Source organism: Mytilus edulis, chromosome 12 (assembly GCF_963676685.1).
Source record: "Mytilus edulis chromosome 12, xbMytEdul2.2, whole genome shotgun sequence".
Taxonomy (NCBI): Eukaryota; Metazoa; Mollusca; class Bivalvia; order Mytilida; family Mytilidae; genus Mytilus; species Mytilus edulis.
Window position 1 is genome coordinate 20,621,843 of NC_092355.1, and position 19,002 is coordinate 20,640,844.

The 19,002-nt window shown below is 33.8% G+C and overlaps 2 protein-coding genes and 1 long non-coding RNA gene across 3 annotated transcripts; 2 read left to right on the forward strand and 1 right to left on the reverse strand.

Moving 5' to 3' along the window:
- Positions 1-14,356: 14,356 nt before the first annotated feature.
- LOC139497995 (uncharacterized) lies at positions 14,357-16,995 on the reverse strand. The gene is made up of 3 exons (XR_011657783.1): positions 16,468-16,995; positions 15,654-15,722; positions 14,357-14,889 (listed from the first exon to the last, which is right to left on the reverse strand). It is a non-coding gene; the product is annotated as an uncharacterized lncRNA (long non-coding RNA).
- A 656-nt stretch (positions 16,996-17,651) lies between these two features.
- LOC139497499 (craniofacial development protein 2-like) lies at positions 17,652-18,050 on the forward strand. The gene has a single exon (XM_071285728.1). It carries the CDS (start codon positions 17,652-17,654, stop codon positions 18,048-18,050), a length of 399 nt encoding a protein of 132 aa, XP_071141829.1.
- A 1-nt stretch (position 18,051) lies between these two features.
- Positions 18,052-18,930, forward strand: LOC139497500 (craniofacial development protein 2-like). Its single transcript, XM_071285729.1, has one exon. The coding sequence runs from the start codon at positions 18,052-18,054 to the stop codon at positions 18,928-18,930; it is 879 nt and encodes a 292-aa protein (XP_071141830.1).
- Positions 18,931-19,002: the final 72 nt, after the last annotated feature.

Consider the following 19,002-nt stretch of genomic DNA (forward strand, 5'->3'; position numbering starts at 1 on the left):
CGTTAGATAAATACAAATGTCATATATGTGTCAGGAGACAACTCCCAATCGTAATCACAATTTGTAAAAGTAAACCATTTTAGGTCAAAGCTTTTTTAGTGGATTGTCAATTAAACAGCTATAAAATTTAATTTTTGGACAGATAACGTCTATTACAAGATTGTTTTAATATTTACGGAAACATTGGTACATTGCATAAAGTACCTGTTGTTTGTATATCATACTTCAGCCTTGTATTTGAACTGAAATTGCTGTCATGTGTGATGTAATCTCCAATTGTAGTTCTAAAAGTTGTCGGTCTTGATTCATGTATTCTGTTATCTCCACTTGGCATTCAAAGAGTTGTTGGCTTTGATATATTTGTATTAACTGTATTTCCAGTAATTGCAGTTCCATAGACTTCCACTTCACATAATGTCAAAGGATAATGGCGATAATCATCTTTCTTATATACTGTCAAAAATTTCCCTGATATGTGGTCAGTACAGTTAACAAACAATTCAGTAGGTGCCTGTCCGATTTGCTTATAGCAAAGAGTATACTGACTATTCCAATCAGAGGTATTGTGTATCCGTATTTCAAAGTCGCTGTGTCGTTTAGCTGAAATAAGTACTTAAACATGATTTGTTATTTCCTCTTTTTTATGTTGAAGACAATTGTGTTATAGGAATATATATACTTTACATTACATATCAGTTGTTACTTTATCGTTAAAAATGATTGATTATCGTTCAGTTAGAACTTGTTATTACTGTTTAATTCACGAATATCTACATAAGAACATACCGTTACCTAGTCAGGACTATGACAGTTGTTTTCCATTCGTTTTATGTGTTTTAGCTTTTGATTTTGCAATTTGAATAGGGGCTTTCTTTTTTTGAGTTTTCCTTGAAGTTATTTATGTTATTTTACTTTTTATAAAATAAACAATGTATTCTCTCCTCCCGCCTAGCATTGCACAGAGACCTTATCTCTTCCTCTAACTCTAGCTAATAAAAATAAGTTTACGTTTCGGGAGGTGTTACCTTCTTGTAGGAATATATATGTAGGACTCTAAAGTGCGATGGTACTCTAAAATGCGATGGTCACGCTTAAGTGCGATGGTCTACGCTAAAGTACGATGGTGTCTCACGCTAAAGTGCGATGGTTGTTTGTTCGCTAAAGTACGATGGTATAGCACGCTAAAGCACGATGGAACAAAAGAGAAAGGTTCAAGGGCACTAATATCAAAAACAAGTCTTTTGCAAAATCTAGTTTGCAATGATTTAACATATAATGCGATAGGCTTTTACTTTACCGGTAGTCTTATGTGACTGTTTCTAAATTTAGAAGACTGACCTAGTAATCATTTCTAAAAAGGTTATTTAGGTGTCACAAAATACTATATTGATTTTTTAACAATTCGGGCGTATTGGATTGATTGTTGGTTGCTTATCGTCCAGTGGCAAATATTTAATGCATGTTCAGAACGAGGGGCGTATTAAATAATTGGTGTAGCTTGCCGTTTACGCAGCCTATAAATGTGATTATCCCCGGCTTAGTATATATCTAGGATTTTGATTGGTTAACGCACGTCGTTACAAAACCCATAGCCCCTGGGTGTTGCTAACCCATATCCCCGGACGTTGCTAACCATTATCCCGGGGAACTTCACGCAAGTTTTCCTTAGTTCCATGGTTGCTCCTTGTAAAATATTGAATTCTGTAGATTATCCATAATGTTTGTAATTAAATATTTAATTCATTAACGATTTTGTCCTATTATGCCGATCATTTACACTCATTTCATTAAATGCATCACTTGACTGCCATATTTTCAAGAAATGGGACTACTGACCTAGCTATGAAAATGACCCACGTTGACGTCACACCATCTATGACGTAACTCTCACAACGTTTACGCAGCCTATACATGTGAACATCCCCTTGTCAGTTGCAAATACAAAATTCGGTCATTGTCGGAATAAATTAAATTTATTTGTACAAGCTTTAATTTAAATACGAGAGAAGGGGGTTGTTGTTCGAGCTTTCCACTTTTTCATAGCGAGTATGTTATGTCTTAATACAATGTACACACTGAAGTTTTAATGGACAAGTTATGATTTACGCTTGAAAACGTGCACCTTTATTTTACTGACGTTTATACTCTGCAATAAAATCGACAATATTTTAACGTAAACCAAGGATTTGTATAAACGAAAACATTAATATGCATCTGTTCGCTTCTATTATTTATTTCATCTTCCGGCATGTTCATTTTTGGTTTGTATAAACGACTGTTAACGTCATAATCCAACTACGTTTCGTACGTCTATATTTTCCCGGACCATCGCACTTTAGCGTATGGAAGCATCGTACTTTAGCGTAGACCATCGCACTTTAGCGTTACCATCGTACTTTAGCGTTCCAATCGCACTTTAGAGTCCTACATATATATATATATTTATTTTTAATGAAATTGGAATGATACTCATGTATCAACTATCAAGCAGAAAAGGAAATCAAAAATGGAAAAAGTAAATGAAAGAAATAATAAAGAAATTATTAATGTTGCTTTCAAATTATGGTTTGAATAAATATATTAGATTGTGGCTTTGCCTGCATTGGAAAGAGGTTCATCTCGGGTGGTTGCTTTTGGTTGTCTGGAGACTGCATTGAGGCTTATGCATTTGCTACATAATGGTGATCAAAAGTGGTGATATTACCTATAAAAAAAACTAGGGCGCCCGCTTCACTGCTCACTAAAGTTACCAAAGGCAACAGAAGTATACCGGTGTTTATAAGTCATAAATCGATTGACATAAAGCAAATCTTGTTTACAAACTAAAGCCGAAGGAATCATATCACTATAAGAGGAAAACAAAGGAACAACAGGAACACTGAAGGGCAACAAAAACAAACGCCAACATACGAAACGAACTATTTGATAACAACTCCCATATCCTGACTAGGTACAGGACATTTTAAGAAATAAAATGCTGGGTTAAACCTGATTTAATGGGTAGCAGAAACAGCATTTGTAGATGCAAACAAACGAGAAAATCAAGAAAATTTGTTTACCACAAATGAAACATATATGTATATATGATAACTTTGGAAAAGAATAAAGGTATATTATATATGTCGTGTACATGTTATTATTTTGTACATGTTATTACCTGTACAAACATTTTATACAAGTAATTACTTGTATGAAGCCATCATTCAGGTTATTACTTGTACAAATACAATTGTACAAGTAATTACTAGTACAATTTTTACTGAGAAAAAGATAATAACTTGTACAAATCATTATTTTACCTTTGTCTATTTGAAGTTCACAACAAATCGTTTCTCTTTTAACAAATAGTTTATTACTTAGCCAAAAGGAACAAACTTTCAAAGTGTGAGTACATTTTATATAACAAATATATGAGCAAAACTGGACAGTTAAGTAGTCAAAACTAAAGTGTAAAGATGGAAAACAGTATAGAAAAGAAATTTCATGATGAAATAACTAAATGATGATAATAAATCTTATAATAATTCAATATTTACACGTGAAAGATACAGAGAGACTTACAAAACTTTGAAATTTTGAAAAACTAAGGCTTTTTTAGTAATGTAAATGAAGCAAAATTAAGTTCCAAAAAGACTGCACTTCAAAGATATTTCTTAAGGCAGTATGATGTTTTAAGTATAGCAGGACTTGAAAAAGTTATTGGTAAAGAACACGAAATAATATATTATTGTACAGTAGATGAACTTTACCCTTTGATTAGACCTGCACATTCTGGAGTTTACCATGGAGCGAGGCATCCACAAAATATATAAAGAGTTTAAAAAAAAAAGTCGCTCTGAAACCAAGTGGATCATGCACCACCAGGATCACCAAATTCAGTGTACTGCACACTTTAAAGACAAAAAGAGCAGCTGGTGTGGCTAACCAACTCACTGACAATTTTTTATACCTTTGGGAGCTCCACATAGTCTGCAAAGTGATAATTAAAGTGAATGTACGTCTAATGTAATTACAGAACTTAAACTGCTTTGGCCAGAGCTAAAATTGGTGCATGGTAGACAACGTTACCCTCAAAGTCAGGGGTCCATCAAAAGAGCAAACGCTGAGGTTAACGTCAGGAAAGATGTACATGCAATTGCTTTCTTTAAGTGGTGGTCAAGGCCATGTTCACTGCAGCTGTCGGGTGGCTGTAAGACAGGCCAATGTAAAGACAAAAGATTGAACTTGTTGTGTAATTAATTCTAGATGTCATGCTTCCTTGTCGTATGCAAACAAATAAGATTTTTAATCTATTAGGCTTGACTTTTGTTTCCAATATATGATATTATGTATGCAACTTTTTGTAATGATTTATGTTTTAAAAAAAATAGTAGAAGGGTTACAATTTATTTTTGCTTTTAACGGCGTTGTCACTCTCAAATGAAGTCTGTATTTAAGTGACAACAAGCTGTTTGGTTAAATTTGCTCAAGGTGTCATGTTAGTTTTTGTTATTTCTCTGCGTCCGTCGTTCGTCTGTCAACTTTTAACATTTTAGAATCAATACTACTAAACAATTGAAAAAAAATTCCAGACTGACAAACTCAAAGATAAGAGCTTTTTATATGAGAAGAAACCAATATAACTTAAAGATAGTGAGTTGTACAAGTTATTATCTTTTTATCCACAAAAATTGTACAGGTAATTACCTGTACAATTATGTTTGTACAAGTAATAACCTGTATGGTGGCTTCATACAAGTAATTACTTGTATAAAATGTTTGTACAAGTAATAACCTGTACAAAATAATAAAATGTACTCGACATATATATAAAAAACTTACTGAGCAAAATTTTCTTCAATAGATGCTAACACTTTCTATTGTATACATATTTCCAAAATCTATCGTCCACCATTTTTCAGGATCTGTATCATTAGTATGCATACAATCACCATTAGGTGCAAATTGATTTCTGTTTCCATCATTAGCATTGCTTGCTCCAAAATATGTAAAATTATTCAACCTTGTTGACACTTGTGTTACATTTTTATTTAATGCAATGTTCCGATAACCATTTCCTGAAATTTAACACCAAGTACTGATATAACACTGATAATATGTGGTATGATTGTCAAAGAGACACCTCTACATCAGAGGCCATCTGACGTAGAAGTGGCCATGCTACTTAAGATAATAACCATAATTTTGTCCTTGACTAAGGATCCAACCTGCAACTTCCTTCATTTATAATTTCTTAAAAGAAGTCAGCTAATGATTATACCTGAACCGTAAATTTGTTATTCATGATATTGAGTATCCGGTATCAGTGTGTTCGATGTTGTGCTACTATCTCCAGGTTAATGCGATATTCAAGGACATGCATTTCATCTCATGATTTTCTTGAAAAGGGGTTTGCTGCTCACAAGGAAGCCCAATGTGACCTACCGAATTATACTTATCACCGGATTCGTACTTACATGAGCAACACGACGGTTGACACATGATGATCATGATCTGTTTATCATTACAAAGCATCAGATATCACCCCTTGATTTTTAGTGGGGTTCGTGTTGCACAGTCTCAAGATTTTCTACTTTTTGTTATGTGTACATGTTTTGTTATGTCTATCAGTCTTTTTTTTTTTACAATGGCGTTATTATATTAGTTAGCACTTATGAATTTTAATATCCTTTTGGTATCTTTCGGTCCCTTTTTACATATAAGCAGGAATAAATGTATTTAGTGTTATTTTCATGTTTGAAGAATATTGAACTTGCTTCCAGCAATTTCAAGCATCTTTCAACAGTATATTATTGATATACTGTTTATGATAATGCAATTGGTTTTCCTCTTAAAACTATTCTTAGATTAGTGATTACGCAGCGAGTAACCATGTAAGTTTAATATTGGCTTATGTATATATTCAAGTTAGGTGTTTATCTTATACTACATGTCAGTTAAAGTCTGAGCATTCACTGATTGTAAGATAACCAAGCACTCTACTTTATATGTTTACTATAATTATTTTTGCAGGCTTGTTTTGGAAATTTTGGGTTTTCAATGCTCTCAAACTTTGTACTTGTTTGGCTTTACAACTTTTTTGATCTGAGCGTTACTGATGAGTCTTAAGACGATGAAATGTGCGTCTGGCGTATTAAATTATAACCCTGGTACCTTTGATAACTATTATTTTCTGTGACTGTTAATTAAGTAAAAACGTTAATCGATACATCAAGTACTTGTTCCTACTTACAATGTCTTTAAAATAACAATTAACAGTCAGGGGCATTACTTGAACAAGTAACTTTTAAAATTACCTATATAAGTAATGTTGAAAACGAGGCTATTTTAAAAATTACTTATATAAGTAACTTTTCTAAATATAGTTTTTAAAAGGTGACCAATTATACAAATTTTACTAGTTTTAACAAATTTTTACAGTCATCTGGTTATTTATCCCATGAAATATAAAATCTAATCCTTCTGAAACACTAATTGCTTTTCTGACTCACTTATCTTTGGATATCAACGCTTCTTGGTCAAAGATTGGTCTCTTGGGACTATTAAAATATCGTTTTCCTTCAAAATCTTGCAGGTAGACAGATATAAATAGATAGAAACTTATGAATTAGTTTAGACTTGAAGTTGTTTATAATTTGTAACCCAAAACAATTACATATATTCCTTAAATAAGTGTTATGACTAATTCTTTCAAAGATGTACAAAATAACTTATTTAAGTAACATTTTTGTCATTATTTTTAAAGTAACCCTTTATGTCTATTCACCTCTCAAATCGGATCTTACAAATTCTGAAATTTACGATATAAAATGATGTTAAAATTTATGAAAACTACATTTAGTCCCTGCTTCTATTGAAATTTAAAATAACTCTATTGAGTAATTTTATATTTTTCAAAAACAAAAATTACCTATATAAGTAAGTGAAAAAAGTTACTTGTTTAAGTAACGCCCCTGACTGATTAAGGACAAGTTCTAGAAACTAAAACTGTAAAAAAAAAAAGAAAGTACACATGAAATTGATATACAAAAAAATATTTCAATCAAATCCGGTTATAGTAGCAGATAGATTATTATATTAGATATAAACTTATCATCGTAACAACTAAGGATGAATAAATATAGATTCTACCATTACATCTAGTGTGATACGATATTTATCCACTCGTGACAGTTAAATTATGAAATTTAAAACGCGAGGCTCGCCGAGCGTTTTAAATATTTAGAATTTAACTGTCGAGAGTGGATAAATATCGTGTTACACGATCGCGAGATTTGGTGGTGGAATTTGTTTCTCTAATGACTTTCAAACAATAGGCAGGCAAACTTATTGCTTCCTAATGAATGATCTGCAAAAAGATGTGTTCTTTCTATGTGACGTCATCTGGCATGGTCGCCTTTTTTCATGCCGTCACAATAGGACATTCAGAGGAAAGCAAGAAAATTCGACGTCATAATCGAATTTTAACCAATGATGAACTGAGGTCAAACGAACCACACGTTGATTAAATTTTTTTATACAACGGGTGCAGAAAGGGATAAATTCACGAAGAATTAGAGAAAGTAAAATACATAGCAGTAAAGAGGTAAAACATGCGGAGATAAATCATTGTTTGTCTATATTCCTCCGTAATAAAACTTCATGCATAGTTACATTGATATTAAAACATGTACATATACTAACCAAAATCTACTAGAAAGTATACTGTTACAAATATGCAAATGTTGCAGTCCGATATTTCCCTCATAGCTACTCAATCGATCAATATTTTTCAACAAGAAAATTAACAGATAATAGTTTTATTCACGATATACGTTAATGAATAAAAATGATTAGCATTGGATGAAGCAAATATATGTTTCATGTGATGTTCAGTATTACTTTATGGCCGAATCAATGCTAACAGATGGTTTTAAAGACCGAACATAAAACACTTTTGATATCGTATTGTTTGTATTCCATACAACTAATGTTTGTTCGAGTTCATACCGATTTTATCACTTACCGCAATGTTTAAATATGAAGCATTAACCAGGAAATTAATATTTACAATCTGAAAATAAACGAAATATATTTTCTGATTAGCAAGTTTACATCGTTATATTTTGTAGAAGTTAAGAAAGTACACCACTAATTCATGGTCCTATTGCTTTCTATGTTAAATTCCTTCATTTCAAGCAGGCACACCTCTTTCATTTTATGTTCAAATAAAGTGGCAATCATTGCATGTCAAAGCAACACTTTATGGTGTCTTGTACTGAAAAAATCAACATACATTTAATGGCATATAAGAAATAACTGGTTCCCGGATCTTCGGTTGTACCAAAATAGGTACTTCAAATCTGACAAACAGACAAAATGTACCCTCTTTTTAAAATTTGATGCAGTTTTTTTAATATTCAAAATTATAAGTCCAATTGTGTTCTACAATGATCACCAGTCCTTCAGCTTTTATTTGATGCCAAAAATACCTAAATATTTTACATATTTTGAAAGTTACACTCATGCGTAGGGACTATTTTGTGTTAAATATGTACTACTTTCTGGTATGTGCTTTCTAGCCGGGCCCGAATTAGTGGTGTTGCACCTTAAGACCTATAAACCAATGAACATGAGGAAGTCATGTTACAGGGTATTGAAATGAATTTACATGGTTGATACATCGAAAAGTAATAGCATTCTGTCTCTATAATCCTTAGTATAGGATTGCTGCTCACAAGGAATCGATTAAACCAAGATTAACAAATTGTGAAGTTAAAATCATCCCTTCGTAAATTCGTTAATCACGAGTTGGATGATCTAAACGATTTAATGTTAAATAAAACTACCTCTATTGTATCCCATTGCATCATTCTCAAAATAGCTCTACTGAATTAATTATACTACCTTGACAAACATATCAACATAAGCATCGTTAATACAGAAGGATAATTAGAACAGCTATTATTCCTATCAACACATACGCATCGAACAGTGTATGTACGACAAAAGGTTAAGGGTGATAATAAAACAAAATGAATTATAAAGCCGAACTTGTCTTTGGTTCAGAATTTAAAAGTAAAGCCAATTATAAAGTACAGTCAAACTAAGTGAAATGATTGGATTAATGCATAACAGCCAGACTATGTTGTAGAATTGTATTGATAACGTACAGCTAAAACTATATATAATATTACCTTATAAAAATAAATAATTTGCGGAATCGCAGTAACATTTAAGTACGCCAACAATAGTAATGAAACTGTAGCTGTACATTAATGCAAACATTTCCTTTAAAGTCAAAGCTATAAATAAATGCAGACACTGTTAATAATGTTACGCCAATCCGATTGTATAATGTATAAAATAATGCTAATCGCACCAATTCAATCATTCACATTGAAGACAAACATCCATATAACAGGTGTTGGAATCAAGGTTATAAAGTGAACAGCCAGACCATATGAAATGCAATAAGAACCATACGGATTATAGGTGAACATAATGATACTAAACGTTTTATAATAAATGGAATCACGAAATATGTAGTAAGCATAAGTAACTTCTTTGCATATATTTACCTGCAGTAGGAGGTAAGCGACGAAAACCAATATACACCTTACATCAAATAATATTTCCTGCATAGCTGTGTGGATTCGAACATTTTTGCCAAACAATAGAGTGAACTGGTGTTATGTTAAATCTTAAATAATCATGATTAACTTATTAATTAGTTAATTTGACTTTGAACTGGAGTTTGGTCACCGATTTCGATAAATGCGAGTAAATTGAATTGGATTGTGATTATCCATATATAGTCCGGCGGCTACAAGCATATTTCAGACGAATTGTGCACATCCTGCTACAAGCATGAAATTTGGCATAGACCTTCCTCAACTATTACTCTTTTTTTTCAGATAGGGAGGCATTTGAAAAAAATGTCTCACTTCCGGTAAAATCCAAGATGGCGGACATCATACTTGAACGATTCTAATATCGAAAGCTAGTATGTGAAAAGGTGTTATTAGCATGTTACTAGCATAATATTTTGTACAAATCTTTGTTATGTACTACTTTTGGATATTTTATATAGATAAGATGTCTTCAAAAGCCCTACTTCCGGTAAAATCCAACATGGCCGACATTGTACTTAAATAAGCTTATTTTGCAGGGAGGGTAATTGAAACGTGTTTTAACGTATTGCTACTATCATTACATTGTGCAGAAATCTTTCTTTTGTGCTTCTGATAGATACAATGTATAAGACTTATGTCTTTAAAAAACCTTACTTCCGGTTATTTCCAAAATGGCGGACATAGAAATATCAATTTATTATTCAAATATTCAACTTTTTTTCAAAATGTAAAGAAAATGATTTTTTTTTGTGCTGGTCATTAAACTTTTGGCTTTAAGTTATCCCCAAAACCACTAATTATATCATGTTGTAAATGTTTAAACACAAAGTTGACACTTCCGGTAAAAATATGACGTAAATATTAAAAATGAGTCCTCAATCCATATCTCCGATGTAGAGTTTTGGATAGATTGATTAAAGCAAAATAAAATCAATATAGTACTAAAACATTTTTGAAATTACTACTATTTGGCCAGGAATACAAGTTTATTCACAGTCACCACCACATGCACAAAAGGCAGTGCACGGGAGACCCGATTTTCCACATTACCAATGACCGCGGCATCCTTTCTTACATCCACAATGTACAAACTTCTGACAAAATAATGAGGCCTCAGAAAGATTTTTTTTAAAGGGATCCTCTTTGTCCCTTCGCCATCCATTAGCGCCTTGACTGGGTAGCATAAGAGCTAACCCAAGCTCGTCCCCTTAACACCTGCATTAATATATTGCACGTTTTGCGTGCTTGAAAAGACTATAGACCAAGTTGAGGGAATAGCCTCAATTATAATTAGCCTTCCCTTTTGTGCAAATAGTTATTTTCTTGCTTCGTTAACCATGTTAGCTCCATCTGATAAGTTTGTTCGATCTTACAGTAAAACCTCGGGGATTTAGGCTGATCAATCATCATTCTTTAGGTTAAAGTCACATCTTCAAATGCCATCAATGTCTCCCACGCAGTCTTTTTCCCTTTTCAAGCAAAGAGAGAACCGTATCACAACCGGTAAAGGTATGGGTCACTCATTGCCTAGTGCATTTGAAAGGACATTGAAAGATATTTATCCAAAGATTTTTGCCTCCCCAAATAGCGAAATAGTATTGGCAGTATAATCAGTAACGACTGTTAATCAGGACTCGTTTAAGTTCGTATTTCACTGCATCAGACACATGCACCATAATTTTAGTGTCTGTCTCTTGAAATACATCACGTGGTGGATAAGATAGAATATCCTGAGCATTTGTTGCTACAACTACTATACTCCTCAAAGACTTCATTCACTCTTGTTACAGTTTCAAGGTGTTTTATTAAGGTAAGTTCATAATGCCCAATCAGCATACTCGTAAGAAAACACCTTGGAACTGTAACAACAATGGATGTAGTCTCGAATGCGAAGATAGACAAAACTGGTAGTTTTAAAGCTGCTACAAGAAGCAAGAGTTTCATTAGGGGAAAGGGAATACACAGAAGAATCCAAGGTAAAAAAAAATCCTCAAAATTGGCAAAGTTTTCTGAGAGAGGACGACAATAGTAAAGAACTTTTAAGTTTTCATTCACAGCAGCTTGCTCAATACAATTTTGAGGAAAAGGTAGTTGTAGCAACAAATGATCAGGATGTTCAGTGTTATCCACAACCCGATGATGTTTCAAGTTTAGCACCATGTTTATACAAAGAGACTGACACTAGAATTAAGAATGATGTGTCTGATGCAGTTAAACACAGACTCAACTGAGTCATGACTCGAACAGTCGATACTGATGTCATAGCTGTTTCGCTATTCCGTGACATGATAAACTTTGGTTTGCATTTGAAAGTGGAAAAAGCTATATATGGATATATATGAACTTTCAAATGCACTAGGCATTAAGAGATGACACGTTTGCTGGAAAAGATCCCGGAACTGCGTTGGTGACATTAATGGCGTTTGAAGATGTGACTTTATCATTTAGAGTGATTATTGATCAGCCAACATCAACATATATGGATTTGATAATGTCATTGAAAACGATACGTGGTTTTGTTGTAAGATCGAAAAAAAAATTATCAAATGGGGTTAACAAAGCAAGAAAACAAGTGTCTTGGAAGAGGAGACTTATTGAGGCTATTCGCACGACTCGGTCTAGTCTTTTTCAGCATGTAAAGCGTGCAATATACCATGGCGGGTGTGAATGAGTAACAAGCTTGGAATTGGTTCCTATGCTAACTAGTCCAGACGCGTATGAATGGCAAAGGAACAAATATGATCCATAAGAACCCTTTTGGACAACTCTTTGTGAGGTCTCTTCATCTTATCTTTAGCTTGTACATTATGGATGTGAGAAACAATACCACAGTCTTTGTAAATGTGGAGAATCAGCTCTCCGATTGTGAATTGCGTACTAACGAGTATGCAGTTGGGTATTATGTCCTTACCTTAATACAATACCTTGAAACTGTAATACGATTGGATGAAGTCTTTGATACGTATGGTATTTATAGCAACAAATGCTTAGGATATTCTATCTTATCCACCACGTGATGTATTTCAAGTTTAGCACCAAGTTCACATTAAGAGGCAGACACAAGAATCATGGTGCAGGTGTGTGATGCAGTGAAATACGAACTTAAACGAGCCATGATTCGAACAGCCGTTAATGATGATGCTGTCATTACTGTTTCGCTACTCCGTGACATAGGGGTAGACGAACTATTGATTGTGTTTCGGAGGGCAAAAGACTTTGGATTAATATTTATCCATGGCCTTTCAAATGCACTAGGCAATTAGTGATCACACACACTTATTGTTATCCATGCCTTTACCGGTTGTGATATATATGGTTCTCTCTTTGCTTGAAAAGAAAAAGAAAAACTGCGTGGGAGACATTGATGTCATTTGAAGATGTGACTTTAACATAAGGAATGATGATTGATCAGCCTAAAACACCAGGGTTTTACTGTAAGATCGCACAAATTTAACAGATGGGTATAACATGGTTTAGGGAGACGAGCTTGGAATTGGCTCTTATGCTACCCAGTTCAGGCGCAAATGAATGACGAACGGACAAAGAAGAACCCTTTTGAAAAACTCTTTTTGAGGCCTCAACATTTTGTCAGAAGCTTGTACATTGTGGATGTAAGCAAGGATGCCGCGGTCGTTGTTAATGTGGAAAATCGGGTCTTCCGTGCACTGCAATGTTTGCATGTGGTGGTGACCGTTATTTTTGGCCGAAAATTGTAGTAATTTTAAAAATGTTTTAGTACTTTAGGGATTTTATTTTGTTTTAATCAATCTATCCAAAACTATACATCGAAGATATGGATTGAGGACTCATCTTTGACATTTACGCCATATTGTGTTTTTTTTACCGGAAGTGTCAACTTTGTATTTAAACATTTACAACAGAATAGAATTAGTGGTTTTGAGAATAACTTAAAACCAAAAATTGAACGAACAGAAAAAAATATTTTCTTTACATTTTATAAAAAAGTTGAATATTACAATAACAAATTGATAATTCTATGTCAGCCATTTTGGATATTACCGGAAGTAAGGGTTTTAAAGACATATGTCTTATACAATGTATCATTGTGAGAAGCACCAAAGAAAGGTCCCTGCACAATGTAATGATAGTAGCAATACGTTAAAACACATTTATTACCCTCCCTAAAAAAAAGCTTATTTTAGTACAGTATCCGCCATGTAGTATTTTACCGGAAGTAGGGTTATTAAAGACATCTAATCTATTTAATTTATCCAAAAGTAGTAAAAAACTAAGGTTTGTACCAAGTATTATGATAGTAGCATGATAATATCATCTTTTTACACACTAGCCTTCGATATTGGGCTGATTAAAGTATGATGTCCGCCATTTTGGATTTTTTCAAATGCCTCCCTATCTGAAATAAAAGAGTAATAGTTGAGGAAGGTCTATGCCAAATTTCATGCTTGTAGCAGGATGTGCACAATATTTCACAAAGCCGCCGTACTAATATAACGATTACAGGACTTGCATATCTACAAATACCGGATTCGGATTTGTCTGAATTCTTCCCTTAGTTTACACTTCGATAGATCATGCTGCCATAATACTTGTGTAATCTTCAACAATACTCAATTCATGTGCGATACATATGTATAAAATACAGTAGCTCTATGTGAATTGAGATCTAAAACAAATAGTGGCATAACTAATACTTTCTTTTTAATGCGTAACAAAAAAAATGTAAGTGTGTTGATGGTGAAAACCACAGGGTAGTGATATGGGTATACATTTACAATTAATTCTCCATAGGCGGTAATGGTAACGTTTTCCTCCGTTGCTCAGTCCATATCGTTTACTTGAACATGTATGATGGCTCATATCGAAGCTGATACATTTATACATGTCTGGTTAAATTTTCGGGGTGGCAAGTGAGATTACTTTTTTCGCAAATTGCTGGACCCCGGAAGATGGTGAAAAATATCACTCTCCTCATGAAATAATCCCAAAATTCTGATCATAAAATTCAATAAAAAAATTGTCCTTTCTAATAATTTATTTCAGGTCAAATCTACATCTTTCTTTTCTCATCACATCAGCTCTATAAAACAGTTCTTATTGTTCATTTATGTCCATTTTTAAAATCACAGCATCCACAATTGTATGGCGGACTAATATTTTATTTTAATTACGTCATCTCAAGTCTATTAGGGATCCTGACCCATATTGAAATCAATACTTCTGATTTTTCCAAATATTTTTATGTGATCTTCATCGGTATAACATTCTGAATTAATCTGTATATTTTTGTCCATTTCTGAAAAAAAAATGAAGTTGTTTTAGCACTATAAGGCAATGACACTTTCGTCGCTATATTCATTTATTTTGAATACAATGTGTATGTATAATTAATTTCTTCCAGAATACCTTCACTGGTCAAAACAAGGACAAAACTTCTGATTATAACCTTTAATTACAATACACAGACCCTGTTAAAGCATTCTATAAAATTTTCTTGTGCCTTAAAGTGCATTTTGACAGAGAAATTATGCAAAAATGAAGATTTTATAAAAAAAACCAACACCAAAATAATTATTCTTACTAGTGGAAATCTGGTATTTAAAACTGTGGAAAGCACTCTAAACTACTGGGAAAGTCATCCTTATCATATAATTAGAGTGCAATTTAGTGCAAATTTTCAAAACTTGTCCTTTCACATAATTCTATTTGAGAAAAAATGTTTTTAACATGTATTTCAGTGAAAACCTTTTATCAGTGAGAAATCCACATGAGGTTTTAAAGGAAACATTGTGACATCACATGTATTATGGCGTCATTAAATAACGACAGATCAAAATAGTGCTAAATATAGTTTGCAGTGTTACGTGAGAAACAGTTGCCGCAAGATTTAACTCGAAATATTGAGTCGAAACGATCTGTAACTAAGCCTTTTCATTTAATACCAAGACCATAGCAACAGTTTTCATATTTGCATATTTTTAACATACCGACTGTAATTTCAATTGCATAAATACCATAAATAAACAATTTAGAGCTTGCCTAACAAAACAAAATGCTAACCAGTTATTCAGGACTTTTTAAAACCTCTAGTTTGCCATCTCAGGTTAAAAAGTAATGATATGTCTGGAACTGAAATAAGACAAAAAAAATGACTCAGGCTGTGTTATCATTTGATTTAAATACATAAGTATTATTGAGAGAGAAAAATCTAATTCTTGAAAGTTTAATCACAAAGAAAGACTAATGCTTCTCCCTTGTGGCTTAGTCACCTTCATTTAAACCCTTTATATTAGAAGCAATGGGTAGTAGCTAACTAGCTTAATAGTTGAATAGGTGCAGAAATATTGTTTTCAAAAAGGTTTGACCCTGCCCCTTTTTCACTGAGAAATGACAATATCTTTTGTTTTGCTCAAGTGCATTAAAAATAATAATTCATTATTTCTTAAAACATGTACATGTTTTTTCTGTTTTTTTGCATATGATATCTACTGACCAGGGGTCAAATCATTGGATAAAAGCACATGCGATGATGTATCTCACTTTACTCGTATGAAGTGTGTTATCTCCCTTGATTATCAGGTATTCCTGTAGACCGAAGTGATAATTACATAACAAAGACTATATTGTGTCATGTTTACTTACAATTAAATAATATTTAAAAGTTATTTCTTGCCTTTTTCAATATAGTAAACAAATTCCTTTCAGATCTCTCTGAAGTAAACAAAGTTATGATTGTGCCTAAAAAAAGTGTTCAGCCCCGTGCCAGTAATGCATTTTAAAAGCGAAAGTTTTATTGAGTTTTTGCTGATCTTTATCAATAATATTTATCTTAAACCATTTATAATAACTAGGTATAAATAAAAAAACTACTAACCATCATTTTCGGTGATGTACAAGGTGAAATCATCCATAAATCAGCCTGAAAACTTCTGGAATTAAGCTTCTAATTTGGGTATACATTTACAATTAATTCTCCATAGGCGGTAATGGTAACGTTTTCCTCCGTTGCTCAGTCCATATCGTTTACTTGAACATGTATGATGGCTCATATCGAAGCTGATACATTTATACATGTCTGGTTTAATTTTCGGGGTGGCAAGTGAGATTACTTTTTTCGCAAATTGCTGGACCCCGGAAGATGGTGAAAAATGTCACTCTCCTCATGAAATAATCCCAAAATTCTGATCATAAAATTCAATAAAAAAATTGTCCTTTCTAATAATTTATTTCAGGTCAAATCTACATCTTTCTTTTCTCATCACATCAGCTCTATAAAACAGTTATTATTGTTCATTTATGTCCATTTTTAAAATCACAGCATCCACAATTGTATGGCGGACTAATATTTCATTTTAATTACGTCATCTGAGTTCCTCATCTCAAGTCTATTAGGGATCCTGACCCATATGCGTCTAGTGCATTTATGCCGCTGACTAGCATTGTATGTGAAAAGAGAGCCGAGTGCGTCAGTCTCTCCTGTCAGTACATAACCTCTACACTACCAAGACTCCATTGGTGCCTCCTCGTGGTAACACACGGATACTGGTCTCATTCGATGCCAGGCTTAACTGATGGAGATCGGGGAGCAACAAGGGCCCTGTAGATGCAGTGTGTAGGCCCATCGGCGTGTGGATATGCCCTAGCACTCATTAACCTTGTCCCAGCTATGGCTAAATAGCCAGTCAGATGGGGGTTGATAGCCCAGAAAGGCAATCCATCTAGGAGAGACAACTCTGATACCAATCCGGTAGATCTTTGCTCGTACGCCTTGGCCGGCATTCGATCTAGGGGAATGGAACCTCAACCACAAATCCACTGGCCCTCCAGGTTAGGGGGTTGAGCACAAGACTAACTATCTCGTCTCATAAAAAAAAACTCTAGTTACGGAAACCAGACCAGTAAACATAAACAATTGCAACGGCATACTAGTGGATGCACGTTTTCAAGGCAACAGCATGAACGTTGTTAGTGAAAGCTTTCTAGAAGCTAACAACAGGAAAAGCAACCTTCTGGGGGCCGAAAGAGCATCTAAAGATAGGAGCATGGAACGTACGAACCATGTATGAATGTGGAAAGACTGCCCAGGTAGTTAAAGAGATGCAATCGTACAATATTGATTTTCTTGGAGTAAGCGAATGCAGGTGGACTGACTGTGGATCTGTTACAACATCTACAGGTGAAACGATTACATACTCAGGTAGAAAGGATAATAAACATCACCAAGGGGTTGCTATTATCATGAACAAAAAGGCTAAAGGTGCACTCATTGAATGGTCAATAGTAGATGAGAGAATTATTTTTGCAAGATTCCATTCCAAATATGCCAAAATGACTATGATACAATGTTATGCACCAACAAATGATGCAGATGATGAATCAAAAAGAACTTTTTATGAGAAACTCCAAAGTATAACCTGCAAAACACCACGACATGACATCCTTTATAGTCTTAGGTGATATGAATGCTAAAGTAGGAAATGATAACTTAGATAGAGAAAGAGTTATGGGCAAACATGGACTTGGCACTATAAACGAAAATGGAGAACTACTTGTAGATTTTTGTGGAGATAACGACCTTGTTATTGGAGGTACACTTTTTCCACACAAAAACATCCATAAAATCACATGGAACTCCCCAAATGGTCGTGACAAAAACCAGATAGATCATTTGATGATAAACGGAAAATGGAAAAACTCACTTTGTGACGTGAGAGCTATGAGAGGAGCAGACTGTGGTAGTGACCATCACTTGATTTGTGGTAAAATTAGACTGAAGCTAAGAAAAGCAGTAAAGAATAGAACCAACAAGAGGGAAATATTCGACACAGTCAAATTAAAACAACCTGATATTCTCAAGAAATTTAAGATCGAGCTAAGAAACAGGTTTCAAGTGTTAAAAAATCTACAAGACAACAAGCCAAGTACTGTAGAAAGCTTAGAACAGGGATGGAGTAGGATTGAAGCTGTGTTTAAAGAAACATCAAGAAACACTCTAGGGCTCCGGCAACGTGAAAGGAAGAAATGGATAAGTGATGACACATGGACTAGCATTCAGCAGAGAAAAGACATAAAGACAAAATTGAACAGCACAAAATCAGAACGAATCCAAACTACCCTAAGGAAAGAATATTCAGTCAAAGACAAAGAAGTAAAATGTAAAGCAAAAGCAGATAAGGCAATATACCTAGAGACACTTGCTAAAGAAGCAGAGACAGCAGCTTCTAAAGGAGAACTTAGCACTGTTTATAAAATCACGAAAGAACTAAGTGGTAAGCACACGAGCTCCAGTGTACCATGTAAGTCCAAGGATGGTAAAATACTAGCTTCCGAAAGTTAACAACTGGAGAGGTGGACTGAACACTTTAAAGAAACATTGAATGCAGAACACCAGGCAGATGTTTCAGTTATA

What these genes read in the sequence shown, in the direction of transcription:
- LOC139497499 (XM_071285728.1), top strand. Translation starts at nt 17,652, where the DNA reads ATGTATGAATGTGGAAAGACTGCCCAGGTAGTTAAAGAGATGCAATCG.
- LOC139497500 (XM_071285729.1), top strand. Translation starts at nt 18,052, where the DNA reads ATGAATGCTAAAGTAGGAAATGATAACTTAGATAGAGAAAGAGTTATG.